The following is a 22,479-nucleotide window of genomic DNA, read 5'->3' as shown; positions in this document are numbered from 1 at the left end:
TCAACATTGAATTATAATAGAATTGGCAAAATGAGTCCTCATACATAATTAAATTGTATTGTTATTGACAAAATGAGTTCTCCAATGCATTGAATTTTATTTTTTTTGGGTAAAATGGGTCCTCATACATAATGAATTTTTTATGGTATCAGTGAATACGTGAGTGAATTAATACATGCATCCAAAATTATAGGTGAAAAATATTGAGTACAACATTGAAAATACATAGTTATTATTAGAAAACAAATTTAATTTAAACATATGCCTCATAAAATAAATTAATGATGAATTGAAATGTATTAGACAAATAATTCATAAAATTCAAGTGATTTGGTCACCCTATGGTTTTCAATGTATTAACCAATTTTGAATTGTATGATATGAACTATTCACAAATTGGCGAAGATTCACGACTAAAAAAATCCCTAGTGCTAACCTAACACACACTTTTTGTTGATTTGTGGTTTGGGTGGTTGTATCATTTAAAGCATCCATTCATCCTTTTAATACAGATACATGAATCATCAAGGATCGTGCAAGTTTTATTGATAAAACATTATGAGATCATTTCAACAATATTTATAAGAGAAGTATTAGAGCACATCATCTTAGTTCTGTTGTACACTTATTGCTATCACCACACCTATTACTTAGAGCTACACAATTGGTTTGCTAGGGGTTTGATTAAGTAGAACTTAATCCTTGCAATTTAACATATTTCTTAAATGTGTTTGCAAACACCCCTTATGCTTTCCAAATCCAAACGCCAAAATTGAGGCAAACATGTTCTAGTTTGTAGAAAACAACTAGATTAGGCCTATAAGTTACATATTCACTTCCATACATTGGGACAAAGTTCACACTCATGTAGATCACTTTCATATTTAAGTAAGTACCCAAATTGTGTGCAATCATGTTTACAAGTGAGTGATGATACAAAATTCCTAAATCTTAGCAAATGATTTTCTAACATTTGGATAGAGACATCTAAACCAAAATTAGAGCTAAATACCCATACAATTACCTAAGTTAATTTTAATATTTAAGCTGATTATAACATTTATTTATTATTAGAGGGTTTTATACCATTTCTCCATAATCATTTTTCTATCTAATATGAGAGCATAAACCTTACATTGAAACCTCTTTAACTAAGAGCCAAAGATTGATGGGTATACATTAAAGTTACTTGCGACTTGATGCCAACTTCATCACTTGTGGTGGTGGGGTCTTGTACTCAACAATACTTGATCCTTTATGAGCTCATATGAAACCATTCAAATTCACCAATAGACTCAAGGGTCTATTGACATATAACATTTATTTTGATTATCATTTTATTTCATAATTCCTAGGTTTTTATTATTATTTTAATATTTGTTCTACATAAATTAGAGTGAGATACACATACACAATTTATTTTCAAATTACACTTTGAAAGGCTCTTCAATAAAAATAAAACGACAATTGAATTATATATATTTAATGACATAAATAATCTTAGAGGCTAGCAAATTTAATGAAAATAATTTAGTAGTATTAATTTAAATTAATTTTAGAGTTGGATAAATAAATAGAAAGAAATAAATGCGATAAATTATATACTCAATTATAGAAGAGGTAATGTGGAGATGATGTTGATGCTGCACCAAATTAATTCACCACTTACAAAAATTAATAGCTTCTACCCAAAGAATGTCTCAATATCTAACTAGGTGCAAAAATATCTTGTGGTTCAATCTCACATTTTGTGGGTTTGATCCAAATCACCATGGATTTGATGCACAAATTTGAATTGGTTCATTTTTACATCTAAGAGAGAATATTTGAAGGCAACGTATACATGTGTGCATGTGGCCAACATGTAGATAATGCAAATTTTGATTTTTTGTCCTTTATAAATTGATATGTTTACTAAATAATTTTATTTTGTTCCAACCTTTGAAATAAAATGTGCATTGAATATTTTGAAATATCAAGACATTGTAACATGTCATTCACATTCACATTTGTGTTAAGTCAATTCATAATAATAACTAGTGAAAAAGTGGTATAAAAATTAGAATTCAAATTAGAGATACATTTTCATATGACATAAGATCAATTTTGAATGATGCAAAAGAAACAAAAACAATAAAATTATAAATCTCAAAACAAAGAACATATATTTAAATAAATATATGTAAAAAAAAAAAATGATATATACCAATAAATTAAATAGAAAATAAAATAATAAAAATAAGATTGTGAACTAATTTTAATAAAAAATATACTGCTTATCAATATACTTCAAAGATATTCCTTCATAATAAGAACTTTAAAGATTTTATAAAATTTACCTTTTCTTCATTTCTAACTATGTGAATTATAAGGAAACCCTAGATTATTTAGAATGTAACAATATTTTTACCTCCTCTTCAAAGCTGCTAGGATAGAAGTAAACATAAACATCACTAAATCTTTAAACCCTCAATAACAATAACTGGCAGTTTCCAATCGCTGCAGTTCGTGCTGCTGCTGAAGAAATGGGTTTTAGCAGGCTGTTTTTGGTCCTCCTGAGAAGGAATGCGCCGCTATCGCTGTCACCATTGCTGCCACAGTGGCCTTGCAGAAGCACATGTATACTTCCTGCGTTTCTTTCTAACCGGATACCAATATTTGGGTCATATAGGGGGGTGGCTCATCATCGTGCCCTGCTATCCAATGAAGCACCCATTGACTCTAGGTTGGAATTTCTTGCAGAACAGATCGAACAATTCGAGATCGATGACATAAAACAGCAAAATGTTGAAACCCACAAAATAGAACAACGGGAAGCAGTGGATGAGGTGATTGGTGGAGTTAGTTTGGAGAAGAATAAAGCAGAATCTCAGTATCCATGGCCAGAATGGACTGCTTTGATGGGATATTTGGTGGCAAATGATTACTTCAAAGGCTTTGTAGACGATGACGAGAATGATTTTTTGAATAATTCCGACATTTTGAAGGATTATAATCATGTCAGAAATGCCTGCCTTAACTTTGGTCGGGATCGTTTTGATATAGTAAGGTATTATCCTAGGCAACCTTCACTTTTGACTCTCTTATTTTACCGCAAAAACTTAGCCATGTTTAAAAAGTTTCTTATCCCTGATATATGTATAGAAGATACATCATTTTTCGGTTTGACTGCAATCAAATCCAGCTTTTTAACTCTTGCCTTTTTATACTGGGTGCGCTTTGCTAAATTAATTTTTAATTTCATATGGTCGAAATTCAATTCCATTTGTTCAGTTTTAGTTATGTTAGGCTATGGCAGTTCAGCTTATTTTCAAAATCTCTCTCTTTATGAGGATTCCGCACTTATCTAGAGGAAAGCAATAAACTTAACACGAGGAGACAAGTAACCATAGATTAATGAGCTGGAACAATAACTGAAATATAAAAGCATTGTTTTCAAAATGACGCGAAAGGATAAGGACTTAGCTTTATGTTGTGTGTTTGAAGATTGTTGCTCAACGACCCAAACTATACTCTGATATGCAAATATGATTCTATGGTGCTCTGACAGATTACCAAGTGACCTTTGTTCTACCTTGGGTTGAATCCACGCATGCTGGAATGATCTCCATGCCGATGGAAATGAATCTTGCTCACGGAATTGACATCTGTGCACAGAAATGATTTGTCAGGTTCTAGTAGCCTAATACCAATTCACCTTGTCTCCTGGAGCCTGAATTTAATGCAGGTGGTGATGTTAAAAGGAGTTTGGCAGACTAGAATTTTCTCCTTTATTCAAATCCCTAGGTTCTGATTTAACGATTTCAATGAAAGGATCAAGGAAAACAAGCAACCATGCAAGATGCTAATTTGTAGCTAAATGTAGATGTTGATGTAAGCTGATGATGCAATGATGTGCTATGGTGCTCGTTGAGTGATAATGCACATTGGAGCTTGTTGATGAAATAACCCCACACAGAAACAAAACAAAACTTTCCAGATTATTCACAAGAAAAGCTTTCTAGAATTCACTAGAATATCTTACTCAGAAATAAGAAACCTTAAAAGATACAATATTCAGATTGCAGAGAAATGTAATACATGATATTCGCCCATTGTCAGTTCAATTATTATATAACAGTTGCAGCTATTAGCCACACTTACAACACAGTGATCACTGATAATCTTCAGCAGAATAAAGCCTATGACAATTCTCAGAAACAAAGTGCAATTTCAACTTTCATATGATTGTACCATAGGAGTGCAAAATCACAATCATAGAAACGAGACTTGGACTCGGCGCGGACTTGTCAAGGGTGACTTGACTCGATTTGGGATTCGGGACTCGGCAAAAAAATTTGGCGAAGACTCGGCAGGACTTGGCAAAGTGAAAAACCCAAGAAATTTAGAGATTTTTAAGGATTTAAAACTTGTTTCATGTACCCTTTATTTAATAAAACTTAAAGGCACAATAACATCATCAAATAGAAGCTAATTTGATCACATACACAAGTATACATCAATCACATAAGTATAAACGCAAATTGTAGCTGAAGGAAATAGCAAACTTAGATATATAAATATTGTCAAATGTATACAAAACTCATGGAATATAAAATCCATGACATCAAATGTTCCACGCAAATATCAAAATAATAACTACAAGTCTATGGCTTAAAGGAACTTGCATCCCTCCTATGAAGGTGTCTAAGGTAGGTCTTGGATGATTCAGCAGCCATAGTCTCTGTCCGTGACTCCATGCCACCCTCACCAACATTAGTTGTGCATGTGTATGCTCGTGCTCTAACCTCCTCCTCTGCCATGGCTACAACCTCAGCCTCTCTATTTGCTTGGTCAACCCAATCAAGGTCCTTGTCACTAAAGATAGGATCCATAGCCTCAGTGACCCACACAAGGTGTTAGATGTGAGAAAAACCCAATGATAGAAGGAATTTTTTAAGGACAAAACATCAAAAATTTTCCTTTTTTGTCATTTTTTGAGATTAATTTTTTTTTTCTTGAGTCTAGCCGAGTCCAAGCACAAGGACTTGCCGGGACTTGCCTAGGGTCACTTGGCTTGGGACTCGCTGAGTCTAGGAACTATGGGTCACAATAGTACCCATGTTTACAAATAAGCCGGAAGCCGTTCAGATTTCTGATATGACCAATCATGTGCACCTTCAGACTCTTGACTCCCTTCAATAGGTGAATTGATCCCTTCAGTCCAGGCTTAGCTGTGTACAGGTTAGGTTTGCTTTTATTGCCTTCCCACTGCATTTCCTTTCAGGCACAAGCACATTACTTTAGATGGAGTATATCTCCCAGATCGTATGAATGGCATTAAACGTGGTAGGGGAATCATCCTACCTGCCTAGAACCTTTGAGGTTTCTGTCTCAGGAGTGTTCAACTTTGCTACTACAAATTGTTGACATAAAAAGCATACTATTTTCAATCCAAACTCACATGTTAATACTAACTCGAGCCCAAAAGAAGAAAACAGGTCGGCCAAAGGTAGAAGTTGGCCCAGGCCTAGATGAGGACAAAATTATTTAATAATATCCATTTATTTAATGCTATTCGCCTCTCAGGTCGGCCTAAGACAGCAACAACCCAACATTTTAGAATGTCAGCCCAAAGAATTAATTATTTAATAATTTTATTTATTTAATTAAAATACTGGGCTGGCCGACCCAGCCTTAAACCAAGGAAATCATAGTCCTCCCATCCCAAAATTGCTTGTCCTCAAGCAATTCGAATTTGTATGCCAAACCAACTACTTTTGGCACTTGTATGCCGAAAACAAAATATCGGGATCTCATATCAATCTGAGAATTGTTGCTCTGCCACTTTGCTGTTCTACTTTGACATAACTGATGTTAGTATAACTGCCCTTCTGCAACATCCTGTGAAGCACTTCATCAATCATGCAAATCCCAATGTCATCATATTCTTCCAACATGTTTTGTTGAAAAATATAATGTCCCCATTTTTGTGAGTATCAAACTCACAGTGAGATTAGCCTATTATCTTGACCCTCGTAGGCTAATAAGGTTGGATAGAGGGTCCTTTAAGGGATGCAGCTTCTTTAGTAGTCAGAGCTATGATGATTGGTATCATCTCTAGTGTTTAGAGTGCTTCAGTTTGGTCTTCGTTTGGCATCAGTAGGAGATCATTTGCTGTACTTACTATTTTTGGTAAGTTTTGGGATGTTAGAGATGGACCCTTGCTATTTTTAGTAAAGGGGGTATGATCATATGCAGTCTCCTCCTGTTAGCTCCTAGTTTAGACGACATTAAAAAATACAGAGTATTCATGGAGATATTAATGTTTAATTGGTTCAATTAAACATTAATTATTTGGAGATTATATTATTAAGTAATAAAATGACTTTATATTATAAAGCACTTAAATGAGGGTCTATTTATCATGAGAAGGGGGCCAAGTTTATTAATAATTTATGAGCACATAACCCAAGGTTTAATTACATTATTGATGCAAATGAAATATTATAACATTTTAATGTTAATTAAGAGCTTTTTGAAGAAGTTCGAACTTGTTGAGGAAATATAAGTGTGCAAAAGGAATCGAACTGGATTATTTGATTGGAGTTTTTGATTGAAGTTTCTCTGGAGTATTGAAGTGTAGAATACCAAGGGTTTCTGGAGGATTCAAGGCTTGTTGGCATTGGAGAGCGTGGCTTCTTCATTGTAACAGCATATAGAGGGTGTGCAATATCATCTGATTATGCTTGTGAGAGTTGGCTTCATTCAGGAGTCAATATTGAGCTGATTGGAGGGTTTATTTCAGAGTTTGTTTGTAGATTGAAAGGGACTACAGTGCGCTACAGTGCCGTGAACAGTGCACATGAACAATGCGCTACAGTAGCTCGAATTCTATAGAAGGGGATTTAGAAAGGTGAACAGCTATATATATTTGACAAGGGCTTCGTGTATGAGGACAATCAAACCAATATATCAAGGCAGCCATTGAAATTCCAGGTTTTCTATCTATGGTCATTGTATTAGATAATCATTACTTCATTGCATCATTTGCTATTATGATTATATCATGAAATATTTGGAGGTTGCATATGTTTAATGGAGATATAAGTTACATATTCCACATTCATGGTAACATTCAACATTGATCAGCCACTTAGCCTTCATGCCAACTGTTTGCTTAAATGCCTAATGGCTGTAGGTATACATTGGGATGCATGACAAGTGTTTGTCTTAATGTCAACTAGCTGTACTAGTTAATTTCAGTCATTACATGTGTGTGTAAAGGTCTAAAACAGCTAGTATATCATTTCTATAACAACCTTGCATTGTTAGAAGCTTTCCATAACTTCATTTGCAGCCTACAAACCCAAAGAAGACAATAAAAAAAATCATAACAGCGGTTTCAAACATTGTATGCCAAGTGTTTGACAATATTCCTTGAGGTTCAAATAAGCGAAACAGGGTCAGATTAGCCAAGGGATTTTACAAAGAATATCGTATGCATCCTCGAGACAAGATAAACATCTTTCATCCAAACTCCATCAACGATCTTATCAATCTTGGAGTAAAGGAATTTGAATGTTTCTTGGCCCACCATTGTGTAATCGGTGTGTATAATTATGGGGTTTTCTAGATAAACCTGCAATTCCTTTTCATGGCTCTCAATCTCAAACAATCCGATCTTCACAATATCACAACTAATATTTTGCATAGTATCACATTGTCCAATCATTCTCATACATTGCAAATCATGATTACATGATGCAATTATGTCTATACCTAAAATTTGGGTCGATGTTTCCTGGACATTACTATCTTCTATTGTTAAGGAGTCCTCTCGTTTGACATCTTGAGACTCTGATCTTTTTTAACACTCTACTATCACCACTTCTTTCTTGACCTCCTCTTGTGCTTTTGTATTCTTCATCATTTCAGGTTTCACCTTTGCTGCTTTTGAATATTTCTTTTTTTTTTCTCATTTATCTTATGTAGTCATAAAGTCCCCCTTCGCTTGGATTTATCCAATCCAGATATCTCAAATAATCATCAAAAGGAAGTACAACTTGATTTAATAAAAAATCCCTAAATATTTATTAAAGATTTTGATGGCTTCAAATGTGTATCTTTCTTGATCCCTTTGTTCCATTCTGAAATTCTCCTTGTAAGGCTGCTCACCATATTTTCTTCTACTTCGTCAAGGTCATATCTTGACGGATGACTGGATTTAAGTTACTATATTCAGTGTGATATCTTGCCACTTAAAGGATGACCCATATTTAATTCAAATAATTAGGGATCTCATTAAGAATGAACTTTCCAAAGGGCGCCCATCCTAATTAACCTTTGATCCAATATGATTGTGTGGATCAAAATCAAATTAGCATCCAAAAAATGTTTTAGCCTATTTTTTCACTCTTGAAGTTGAGTGAAAAAATCAACTCTTCTATAACTATCTTGAGCAAAAGGTTAATTAGGATGGGCTAATTAACGTGGAGTCCATTAAAAACTCTTGAATAATGCTCGGTGAAATATGGTACCACTTACGCCATGAATATTTTTGTCTTAAGTTTTCATTTTCATTTTCTCCAAAATGAAAATGCAAAGAACTCCCAACATACCAAACCCTAATGCAAATAAACAACCATAAGCATCCAAATATTCATTTGGATGCTTATGTTGATATGGAGGATATCAAATAGTATTCCCAAGGTGGGATTAAGTGGCTTGATTTGTCTAAATGCTACATTAAGAACATTAAGAACATCTACCATATCAAACAAAGCATCCAAATGAAAATATAAGAAACAATTGAATATTCTTACCTATTTTTAAGTTATTATATTCAGCGTGATATCTTTCCACTTCTTTAGCAGTTTCTTCTGGTTGTCGTTCTTCCTTTAGGGATTATGTGTCTTGTCCTCCTTGCAATTATGGCTTCGAACAATGGAAATAATAGCATTGAACTCATAGCCTCCCTCTGTAATTACTGGAGTTACCTATTTTCATGAACCAAACACTCACAGGCTGGCATGAAAGAGGCTTTGATATCACTGAAATAACCCATACAAAAACAAAACAAAACTTTCTAGGTTATCTACAAGAAAAGCTTTCCAAAATTCACTAGAATATCTTACTTAGAAACAAGAAACCTTTCAAGATACAATATTCAGATTGCAGAGAAATGTAATACATGGTATTCACCCATTGTCAATTCAACTATTATATAACAGTATTTGTTTCACACTTCTTTTTTTTGTAGTGCTTGCATTTGACCATCTACCCCACGTTGAATTAACCACCATTAATTGTAAGGCCTCTTGCACATCAAGCATCCTCTAGCAAAATGAAGTAGTTGGCATAGCTTGTATCCATGGACTCGAGGACTGCCTTTCTTGGAAAAGTCATGAACAAAGAAAGTAAAGTGTGATGGTTGCAAATTAACATTTGCACATATCTAGCCTCTAACACCAACACCTTCACCCTATCTATCTTTCCAATGTCTTTCAAGGTGTTGTTCAAATGCCAAAACAACATGGGGTTTAAAAAATGTGCTTACAAGCATCCTCCACCATCAAGTCAGCTAACTTACATAGATGAGCTAAATCTGTCACTACTTGTACAATATTAGAGGCTCCAACCTCTTTTATGGAATTTTTTAAAATCTGAAATTGGAAGTTTGCATCCTCCTCCTTCTTTGAATGATATAAAACTCTAAGAAAATAAGAGCCAGCTAATCTTGTGTCAATAATAGTGATGAGTGGTTGATGTTTGATATTTGTCCACCTTTCCATGATCAACACTCTCATCTTGGAATATTCTTGATCAAGGAGGTTGGTTTATAGCCTATGTTCTCCAAGTGGGACAACGAGGGACCAACAACTATAACATCTTTGAACATTTTGGTTCAAAATATGGTGCAATAGAAGAATTAGCCACATCTTGTGATTGTATTTTAAAGATATCTACAACACCAATAGTTCTTTTCTTTCCCCTAGTAGAAGTAGAATCCTCTCCCCCTTGAATACCAACATTCATGGATCTTGTAGGCAATGACACGTTAGGCTGCGAACTCTACAATGAAATTCCTTTCTTTCTTACCTTTCCCTCCGCATGCAATCTATTCACCTCAACCTTCTCAATTGGAGTTATTTTTTCACAAACTTTAACTTCATGACCACCTATTCACAAAAGGTTACAACAAACTCTTGAATAGCTGCCCCTATAGTCTATTTTGCACAAATGGCATAGCCACACTCTACTCCCCCTTGAATTTTTTTTCTTATCCTTATCAATTTGTGATGCAAATTGTAAGAGAGGTTTCTTGGGGTTAAATAGGCCTTCTGCATAGGTTTTGAGGAGTTTGGAAGGACATTCAAATGGGTTTGTATTTGCTGGCCTTGCTAGACTTCCACTCTTTGAAGAATCCATAGTGGCTGTTATATTTCTACGAGTTTTGGCTTTATTTATTTTTTGCATCTGAACTTCAACCTCTTCACTATCACTATGCTGTCAAACACACCCCAAGACTAAGAGCGTGTAATGTCCCCTACTAGGGTTTGGTCAATTTTAACCATAATTAATCTATTTTTAAAGTACTTATGACTCGAACTAACTTGATTAAGAGTCAAGACTATCTTAACATGAATCAAATCTGGGACGTTCTATCCTTTCTTTAGTCTATGAAGTACTTGTTGTCTTACCATACTTAATAATTAATCTTATTCTGATCCATTATAATTCCTTTACGTATTTATTAATTACTAATTATATGAATTATTACTAATTTCTAAAGGTATTATATTAACTATAATTATTATATTTTATTATTATCAATATCTATATTTACAATCCTTATATTATTCCTTACTCTGACTTGGATATATATATATATATAAATAAAGTAATAGTACCAATTATTTATGTATTAGCTGATATCCTTCTATATAATTTATATAATATTACTACCAACTTAAAACAATTCTAGTTAGTAATATGTTTACTGGCTGGTAATGGCAGACAGATCTGATGCATGTCAGATCTGGTCTGCCACTGTCATGATACTTGGTATCCTTATTAAATACATATTGCACTCTATGTTAATATTCCTATTAATATTAAATTCTGCATAGAAACATTATCATACTTCATATAGTAAAATACATTCCCATGCATACCATCAAGGTCATGGATGTTACTGCCTGTAACTTAATAGTTCTGATCTAATCTTTATTCTTAATTAGAACGCAGACATAACTTAATATTCAACAGTTATTAGTTAATGAGTAGTTGCAGCATGTTGCCCGTGATGTAATAATCTACTAGTAACTTAATGTTCTATTCCTTCCCTAATACGGTCTGTAGTCACAACAATAACCTGTAAGTACAATTCGAACTGTTGTATATTTCTTTGCAATCGTTTGGTGTGCCAAAGGCAATTGCTCTTAGAAGAGCGATCCAACTAGAAGATATATATATATATATCCCAGCATTTGTCAGTATATCCTATATCCTTTTCTGCTCTTATGAGCAAGCCCATACTGGACAATGAAACACAAACATATATATTCCCCACCTTCGATGTGTTAATGCATTAGTAGCTTCTGCAAGATAAGACTTTCCTAACCCGTTAATCTTCTCTATTCTGTTTTGGTTTACTCATCTATGCTATTAGATTATTTGATTTATGCTTCCCCAACTGAATATGTTTATCAGACTGTAACATTGATCATGATTATGATATTGACATTGGATAAAGATGGATTAGATCGACGACTTGCTTAACATAGTTAAGCGTTGATCTAAATGCTATCGGGCTAGTAACCCGATAGCATATGTAATGCTATTAGTTATCGGGCTTGTTTGCTTTGATACCGATTCATTATCGGGTATGTTTATATCGATCTGTTATCATTTACAATGGCACCGATTAGTTATCATAGACACCGAGTGGATCGGTTGACATTTGTAAGAGTCACGACCAAGTGACATCTTGGTCGGACATGTCTAAAAGACATGTCCGATCAAGGTGCCACTTGATTGTGACTACCTTACTATATATGCATCATTCAAAAGAAAGGGGATGACATTGAAATCGATACATGTTCATCCTCCATACCTGCAGCAAAAGAAAGACAACAATATTATTGTCATAGTCATAATACCAAAATCTTAAATACACCATCTTACATATAACTCGTTCATTAAATTGGAAATTGCAATAACATTTACACGATGGTTGAATTGCCTTTTTATATCTTGATTGTGAATACGACAGGTGGCGTTACCAAAAGATACAACTACTCATTAATTTTTCTTCTCATATGCTAATCGTACCTTTCCAAAATGATCGCTATTTACTTATCATGCCTCTTTAATTTAATCGCCACCTTATCATGCCTTTTTATATTCCCCACCTTTGATGGTTGAATTGCCTTTTTATATCTTGATTGTAAATACGACAGGTGGCATTACCAAAAGATACAACTACTCATTGATTCTTCTTCTCATATGCTAATCGTACCTTTCCAAAATGATCGCTGTTTACTTATCATGCCTCTTTAATTTAATCGCACTGTTCTCTAATTAGTGTTTGCTTATGACTAATTAATCTTCTTTATTAATTAGATACTCCATTCGGTGCCACTGAGTTACGATAGTCTTTATTGTGTAATGTCCCTTCAAATTCGTCATTCTTCATAACAACTTATTAATCATTCACTTCATCAATACAAATCGCAGCCTTGGCATTATGGGTAATGGCAAGATGCTATCTTTAAATTGTAACTCCTTATATAAATCGCTGCATTATTAGACTTATCACTGTCCATTGTTGAGGGGACAATCTCTGACACCACCAGTTTGCTTAGCATATGATTTAATAATTAATCCTATTTATTGATCAGGATTCATCTATTATGTATTGTGTTTATTTGTTTTCTGAATTTATTTATTATTATAGATGTTAGAAATGATAACGAATGTTTACTTAATAATTAATAATTCATTATTGATCAATTACAGTTACAGACTGTTATTTATTAATATGTAATATTTATTTATAATATTTTCAAATATAAAATTAATTCATTTTAATGAAATATTTCAAGAATATTAATTAAATAATAATATTCAATAAATAAATTTATAATTATTTCAAGTAATCATTTGTTGATAATTATTATATTAATTAATAATAATTACTTCATTTAGGTTATATATAATGATCAAGGAGGGGACATGACAGTTCGCCCTTCTCGAAATTGCTTGTCCTCAAGCAATTGACAAGTTTCTCAAACCGAGCCACTTCCTAATACAAGGTATGCGTATGTATATGTGAAGATATGAAGCATACATAATGTAAACACACAATATACATAAGGTCACGAGGCATGAAGCTTGGATATATTTAATACACATGAATACATGCAAGCAATGAAGCTTGGATATATTTAATACACATGAATACATGCAAGCAATGAAGCTTGAAGCATTAAAAGTATGTAAGACATGAGGCATCTACGTAGGGTATGAGGTAATACAAACAAAGTCATGCAAATACATGCAAGTATACATGGAAGTCTTGAAGCATAAACATAAGTAATGCATATAGCAATAGTCGCAAATACATGTTAGATCTGAAGTGTAAAGCATCTATACATATACCGAGTAAACACTCTATGCACACCCGAATACATCAGCATACACATGAATACATAAGGCCTCAGTCATACATACGAATACACATAAGGTGTAAATCCAAAGCATATAAGGCAATAAGAATCTCTATATACACAAGGTGTGAAGCATGGTGAATACAATTAAGGTATGCAATATACAAGTGAAATACAAGTAACACATGAATCATGTAGTGCATAAGCAGGGGTTTACATAAGTTATGAAGCACATAAAGTATGAAGCATACATGTAGCACATATTCGCTAAGCAACACATGGGGTATAAAGTGTTCATGAATCCACAAAGCATGAAGAAACATGTATATAGCACCTGAGCTTAGCATACAAATGAATATACCCCGAGGAAAGAAACATTTACTTGAAGTACAAAGCATACAAACGAATATGCTTGAAGCACAATGAATAGATGTGAAGTATAAGGCACCCAAATGAGTGCACCTGTAACATGGAGCATATATGCATGGCATGGAGGATTCACATAAAGCACAAAGTAATATGCACTAGTTAAGGCATGAAATATGCACTTTAAGATATGTAAGACCTGATGCAATACACAAATGCATCTAAGGTACAAGGCATTCATAAGAAAGACAATCATGGAGTGATCACATAATAGTACAATTATACATTTACACATACAATGGAGCAAACATATTGAAGGCACAGTGAACACATCATTATCAACAAATTATGAAGAGTATATATATTTAAGAGAAGCATACATAAGGCACGCAATTCACTTAAAAACATATCAGACATGTAGCACAAATCCATAAGTATATACATGAAGTATGAAATAGCACACAAGTAAACTCGAGGTAATATACATAAGGCATGGAGCATAGATAGAGCATTCACATAAAATACAAAGTACCATACCAATACATTGAGGCACAAAGTATACACACAAGATAAGAAACAACACACAAGCATACATAGGGTATAAAGCACATATGAGAAAGACACACTTGGAGTGGACATGCTGAAAACATATCAATTATGAAGCAACACATAAAGATACAAGGCATGCATGATGAAAAAAAAACATTAAGACATGAAGCAATCTGTGAATACACATAGTATATATATATACAAAGAATACAAGAAACATACATTATAAAGGTGCATAATGTAATCATGCTGAAAACATGACAGCATTAAGCAATCTCAGAAGCATTTATACCAAACATACATATACAATGGAGCAATCGGTTGAAGACATATCAGGCAAATAGTAAATACATAATCATAAATCAGCATTTTCATATACAAATATCGTAATATAACTTGTGATGCCATTAAAACCATGCCTAAACTTAAACCAATCCGTCTCTTTTCACATAAGAGGTTTTGGCTGCCTAGGGCGCTTGACACCACTTTTTTAATGTAGCCCAGATTATCGGACTCAGTCCATTCACCCTTGGGGCCTGCAGCCCATATTTCAGGAGGAGTCTTTCACCCTTGGGGCTTTTTATTGGATGGATTTACTCTGCCTCTCCCTAGCAGCCCCCATCTCCCTTGGGGATGTGGAGAAATACGAGACTGATTATAGTTTTAGGACAATTATCAAAGGCAACATCTATGTTACTACCTCAATTAAGCGTCGCTAACTAACTTTGTAATATAACTTCTTAAAATTATCCCTAATCTCCATGGTTTCATCCCTTTCTCAAAAGAGGACTTTGGCTGTCTAGGGCGCTTGACACCAACTCTCAATTAGCCCAGATTATTGAACTCAGTCCATTCACCCTTGGGGCTTGCATCCCAGATTTCAGGATGAGTCTTTCACCCTTGGGGCATCCTATCGGATGGATTTACTCCGCCCCTCCCTAGCAGCCCCCATCTCCCTTGAGGATGTGGAGAAATATGGAACTGATTTTTAGGACAATTTAAAGATATTTCGTTTATCAATTTTTTATTTATCTTGTTATTTATTCATAAATTACTATTTATTGCAGTTGGACTTGCTGCTGAAGCATACCTCAAATAGCCTCGCATGGCAATTTATAGCCCAACTGTTTACTCATTTTGTTTCCTTTTCTAAGCATTAACTAACTCCGCAGGATGGCAGGATCATAGCTCTGATACCATTTGTAATGTCCCCTACTAGGGTTTGGTCAATTTTAACCATAATTAATCTATTTTCAAAGTACTTATGACTTGAACTAACTTGATTAAGAGTCAAGACTATCTTAACATGAATCAAATTTGGGACGTTCTATCCTTTCTTTAGTCTATGAAGTACTTGCTGTCTTACCATACTAAATAATTAATCTTATTCTGATCCATTATAAATCCTTTACGTATTTACTAATTACTAATTATATGAATTATTACTAATTTCTAAAGGTACTATATTAATTATAATTATTATATTTATTATTATCAATATCTATATTTACAATCCTTATATTATTCCTTACTCTGACTTGGATATATATATATATATATATATAAATAAAGTAATAGTACCAATTATTTATGTATTAGCTGATATCCTTCTATATAATTTATATAATACTACTACCAACTTAAAACAATCCTAGTTAGTAATATGTTTACTGGCTGGTAATGGCAGACAGATCTGATGCATGTCAGATCTGGTCTGCCACTGTCCTTATTAAATACATATTGCACTCTATGTTAATATTCCTATTAATATTAAATTCTGCATAGAAACATTATCATACTTCATATAGTAAAATACATTCCCATGCATACCATCAAGGTCAAGGATGTTACTGCATGTAACTTAATAGTTCTGATCTAATCTTTATTCTTAATTAGAACGCAGACATAACTTAATATCCAACAGTTATTAGTTAATGAGTAGTTGCAGCATGTTGCCCGTGATGTAATAATCTACTAGTAACTTAATGTTCTATTCCTTTCCTAATACGGTTTGTAGTCACAACAATAACCTATAAGTACAATTCGAACTGTTGTATATTTCTTCGCAATTGGCAATTGCTCTTAGAAGAGCGATCTAACTGGAATATATATATATATATATATATATATATATATATATATATATATCCCAGCATTTGTCAGTATATCCGATATCCTTTCTGCTCTTATGAGCAAGCCCATACTGGACAATGAAACACAAACATATATATTCCCCACCTTCAATGGTTGAATTGCCTTTTTATATCTTGATTGTGAATAAGACAGGTGGCGTTACCAAAAGATGCAACTACTCATTAATTCTTCTTCTCATATGCTAATCGCACCTTTCCAAATTGATCGCTGTTTACTTATCATGCCTCTTTAATTTAATCGCATTGTTCTCTAATTAGTGTTTGCTTATGACTAATTAATCTTCTTTATTAATTAGATACTTCATTCGGTGCCACTGAGTTACGATAGTCTTTATTGTGTAATGTCCCTTCAAATTCGTCATTCTTCCTAACAACTTATTAATCATTACTTCATCAATACAAATCGCAGCCTTGGCATTATGGGTAATGGCAAGATGCTATCTTTAAAATTTTAAACTGTAACTCCTTATATAAATTGCTGCATTATTAGACTTATCAGTGTCCATTGTTGAGGGGACAATCTCTGACACCAGCAGTCTGCTTAGCATATGATTTAATAATTAATCCTATTTATTGATCAGGATTCATCTATTATAAATTGTTTTTATTTGTTCTCTGAATTTATTTATTATTATATATGTTAGAAATGATAACGAATGTTTACTTAATAATTCATTATTGATCAATTACAGTTACAGACTGTTATTTATTAATATGTAATATTTATTTATAATATTTTCAAATATAAAATTAATTCATTTTAATGAAATATTTCAAGAATATTAATTAAATAATAATATTCAATAAATAAATTTATAATTATTTCAAGTAATAATTTGTTGATAATTATTATATTAATTAATAATAATTACTTCATTTAGGTTATATATAATGATCACGGAGGGGACATGACAGAGAGTGAATCAGTCTTGAGCAAATCGTCAAATTTTTACACCACAGATCAATATCAGCGTAACCTTAATCTTATCAGCAGCAATGCAAGATAAAACAATGAACACCATGCACAAGAGAACACCAAATTTATTTGGAAAACCCAAATAGGAAAAACCATAGTGAGAGTCAACTCACAATATATGAACAAGACTACAATATTTTTTTTAGGCACATTACTAAAGGACTTGTAGGCTGAGGTGCACTACCCCAGGGCAAAATACAAGGGACTTGCAGGCGAAGACTCATTGCCTCAAGGCAAGATACAAAAAATTTGCTAGGGAGATTCACTATCTCCAAGCAAAGTACATGAACATGAATCAAGATGAATAAGCCTTCAGCAACACTGTTTCCAACAACCTCCTTTGAATGTAGCTGCTTACACAAGCAACCATTATGCAATTCAACACTAATACCTTCACCACGCACTTCTGCAACCTCAACTTCGCATCTTCATTGATCCACACACTAACGACACACATTCATTTTGATTTGATCTTCTATATATATCATTCTCTTCATCACAAAACATCCATTAGGTCAGCCAAAACAGGGGGTAAACATAAGTCCTATCAAGTCAGCCACTAAACACAATTGTGGTGAAAGCGGTCCAATCAAGGAGATAAAAGAGTACCTAAAACATCATATTATGACTTTTTAAGCGATCCCAAACATTACACAAGCTAGCACACATCATCCAAGGCCGACAACAATGTAATGTGTAGATAAAGCATGTAGCACATAATTAGTTGGCCCAAAAACATATCTTCCAGATGAATTAACTCAATGCAGATCCCCACAAGCCAAAGTAGGACCCAAATATAACTTAACACAATCTCTGATGCTGGCATAAACCCCCAAGAACATAGTGCAAGCAAGAGAACATCTTCAGTCGGCCAAACTACAACAATTACCTTGAAAAACCAACATTAGACTCAATGCGACACCAAACAGATCATTCCACATCATGCATAGCACATAAGGATGTTCCTTGAACATCCAACAACATGCATGTTGTGACCTAATCACACATCACCCCATTCCAAATGGGGACCCCCTACTTTTTAGGTCCTTTGGGTCTTTTCACGGCAGTCTTTTCAATCTCCTTGGTTTGCAAGTGTTTTGGGTGAATATGATCAAGTCTGCAAGTCGTTTGAGTAAATTTGGCTAAGTTTGGAACTTGTTTTGCCTATTTTAGGGTTTTGCCCTTAAGTTTAGATTTGAGGTCTTTTCCGTAGGGTTTTGGAAAAATTGAATGTTGCCACAAAATTAGGACCCTTCAAGGAAGCTATCAGAGAAATTGAGCGAATTCTGAGCAACTTTCTATTTTTAGAAAATTTCATTGCCTCCCCGGTTTGTCTTTATTTTGCCAAAAATCAGACTTACTATTTTTAGCAGTTTTTATTTTTAGTAAGTTTCTAATTGTAGTAAATGTCATCCTGCCTCGTTTTGCCCTAATACTAAACATTTAAATTCATTCTTGAAGTGGAAAAGCTTGAAAAATCTCGTAAGGCAAAGAGGAATTCACTTCAATCCAAAAATGGCATCCCAATATGGAAAGAGCAAAAAATGGCCAAGTCAGAGTAAAAACCAAGAAAATCCTTACCATGGTAAAGTACACATCCAATTCTAGAAGGGGGTGCTAAATGGAGGAATCCTTTGAAAATCGTAAATTCCTTCACAACATGAAATTCACAATGAGAGCACTGGATTGGGGGTGTGGAGGAATTTCCTCCCAAGCATAGTTTTCCTGCACCACATCAAATCCATCCCCAAGTCCAAATAGGGAGTGCCAAAGTGAGGTCACGGAGGAATTTTCCTCCTGGGACAAAATTCCTTCACCATGTTAATTCAACGCCCATGTATGGATGCATAGCACCAAAGTGGGCTCATGAAGGAATTTCCTTCTCAACTCAAAATTCCTATAGCACACTGTTCTAGCGCCTAGTCTAGGGGGATGAGCGCCAAATAAGGAGGAGAACTTTCTCTCCAAGGAAGAATTCCTCCACAGGGTCAATTCAACGCCCAAGAAGGAGATTTTGGCACCCAGTCTTGAGGAAGAACGCTAAGTAAGGGTCAAGGAGGAAAAGCAAGAAAATGGTAAAATCCTCCTCTATATGAGTTTAGCGCCCAAGGAACAACAAGAGCGCTGGAATTGGGGTAATGGAGGAATTCCATTCCTCAAGCAAAATTTCTGAAGCACATGGTTTTAGCGCCCAGGTAAAGGTAAGGAGCGCCAAAGTGGGGTCATGGAGGAATTTCTCCTCCATGACAAAATTCTTGCACTACATGAGTTTAGCGCCCAAGGTTAGGTACATGACACCAAATAGGGGTTATGGAGGAATTTCTCCTCCAAGTCATTTTCCTCCACAACATGAATTCAGCACCCAAGGATGGAATAGAAAATCAAAATTCCTCTCTCAAGGTAGAAATTTGCCCAAAGAGGAAGAAATTTCAAGACGAAGGAAAAATTGGCCAAGGAAGAGAATTTTCTCTCTTCTAAATTTCGGAGCTGAAAATTGAAAAGTGCCTAAAAAATAGGAAAAGTGAAAAATTGATCAAAAGTCTCCCACGAGACATGATGAATTCAAAAAGCACAAAAAATTCTTCTTAGATAAAATTTTCTCTCTAGGAATTTTCTCTTTCCAGAATCCAAATGAACAAGATTTCTTTCCAAATGGATAAATTCGTCAAAATTCTAAGTGGAAAGGAAAATCTTTCAAAATTTACTTTTGAATTCGAAATAGAAAGATTTTCACAATCAGCGAGTTGGCGATGTGCAAAGGAAATATTCCGCACTTATGACACATAACTTAGGAAATTGTGGAAATTTCCATATTTGAACTCAACCTTAACGGTGGGACCCGTTTGCATGGTGAGTTGTCAAGGAAAGCATGATGCATTTTGAATTCAGCTGCTAAGTTTAATCTCTCACAAACTTGGTAACTTGGCAAAGAAATTCTATTTAAACCAAGAATCGTAATTCATTTCTCATGTAGGTTTTGGAGAAATTTGAAGTCAAAGAGAGGTGGAGAAAAATCAGATTCGAAGAATCTATTTATTTTCCAGAAGTTCTTGTTTGCGGAGGTTCTATTTTATTCCACATTGGGAATTCACATGCTGGAATTTCTTCCCCATTATTTTATTTAAATGCCTATCATGATTTTAATGTTAATTTATTTTGTTTTGTAGGAATGGCGGACTCCAGCAAGGCTGTGGCTACTTCTCGATAGACGCAGATTAAGAACAAGATGAAAGGATTCCTTCCAGAATCTAAGATTATTTCTAAGTGGAAGGAAATTAGCGACACCAACTTGGGAACTTTCTAGTTGGGAGCTTTTCGGAACAGCTGGACGTTCTTCGTTAGCCACTATTGTCAAATTTGTTAAGAGCGGAATCGTCTCAGCCGACGGTTTCCCTCCAGTCGTCCAATGCCTAGAGCTGAATGTGCAAAGCATTATAATCCTGAAAGAAGAGCAATTCTAACATTAGATGACAAGCTTCTAGCCAACCTGACCGTGGAGGCAATTGGTGAGACATTTGGAATAATGGCGTATCATTTTATGACATACAAAACCAAGGATAGGGCGGCAACAATATATGAAGCTTGTGTTGAAAGATGTGTCGAGATTGTTAAAAAAACTTGGATGGTGAAGTCAAGGCCTCATATTACAAAAATGCCCAAGTAGATCACCAGTTTTGACTTCAAGCAAGAGTATGCCGACCTCGTGATGATGTTGAACAAGATTATGGGATGTCTGCATGCCTTCACATTTGAAACTTGGATGTTCTTCTTCATAGGCGAAGTTATGAATGTCAACGGGATAGTGGATTGGGCAAGGTTGATTAGCCATTACTTGCATGAGCAATTGAGGAATTTGAAGGAGAAGCAGACCCAATCTTTGTACATGAGCTCATATTTAATTTTTTAGCTGGCAAGGACGAGTAATTTGAACGGTTTGCCAGGAAAAGGACCTTATGGGATTTGGGCGAGGATAGTTGAAAGTCCACGAATGCTATCCCCAGTTGCACCTATACAACATTGATTCTTTCAAGTTGGTGAATGATACTTTCACGATGTGCTTAACTAGATTATTGCAAGGTGAACTCCACACGAGGTTGTTGCCAGAAGCCAGAGCGTTGATACAAAAATTTGGAGCCTGGTACATTCAGTTTCCAAAGTTTACTTACATTCGGGTCCAATGGTTTTCCTTTCAGCCACACAAGCTACCAAGGTATCCAATAGACAAAATGGTGTTGCTGGAGCTCACCAGGAAGTTGATTGCCTACGACAAGATTCAAAAGAGGAAGGGGAAGCTATACATTGAATTCCATGTTGTCCTAGGCAACTATGTGGAAATGTGTCCAACATTGGCGACGGTTGAAAAGTCCATTGAAGAGTTGGCATTTTATCACTTGACATTCCATACGACCAGATCATACTTTGATTTGTATAATAAAATCAGGATGGTCGTCGGAATGAAATTCAAACACAAATCTCACCTAGAGGACTTTTGGGCTAATGCCAAGGATGATCTTGAAATTCAAAAAAGAATGTTTTCCAGATTACCCCTTGACATGATCAGAATTGGTGAAATTATTCAAGTGCCAGATCAAGTTAAAGAGGATCATGATTTGGTTCAGCCGGAATTTGAAAAGTTGAAGGATAGACCTATTGAGACTCTAGATTGGTCAGAACCAAAAATTGATGATTTGGATGTTTTGGCTAGACCAGTTTTGAAATTTACAAGGCATTGGATTGATAGGCACATCAGGACTTTGAAGGAAGCAAATGTTCACCTGAGCTA

At 34.6% G+C, this 22,479-nt stretch overlaps 1 protein-coding gene across 1 annotated transcript in view; it reads left to right on the top strand.

Moving 5' to 3' along the window:
* The first annotated feature begins 2,419 nt into the window (after positions 1-2,419).
* LOC131039372 (uncharacterized) overlaps positions 2,420-22,479 on the top strand; it is a 33,768-nt gene continuing 13,708 nt past the window's right edge. Inside the window, exon 1 of the mRNA XM_057972104.2 lies at positions 2,420-3,049. Coding sequence (XP_057828087.2) covers positions 2,526-3,049 — 524 coding nt within the window. The 5' untranslated portion in view covers positions 2,420-2,525. The remainder of the gene's footprint in view (positions 3,050-22,479) is intronic.

The sequence above is a fragment of the Cryptomeria japonica genome, chromosome 10 (genome assembly GCF_030272615.1).
Source record: "Cryptomeria japonica chromosome 10, Sugi_1.0, whole genome shotgun sequence".
Taxonomy (NCBI): domain Eukaryota; kingdom Viridiplantae; phylum Streptophyta; class Pinopsida; order Cupressales; family Cupressaceae; genus Cryptomeria; species Cryptomeria japonica.
This window is presented reverse-complemented; position numbering and strand designations above follow the sequence as displayed.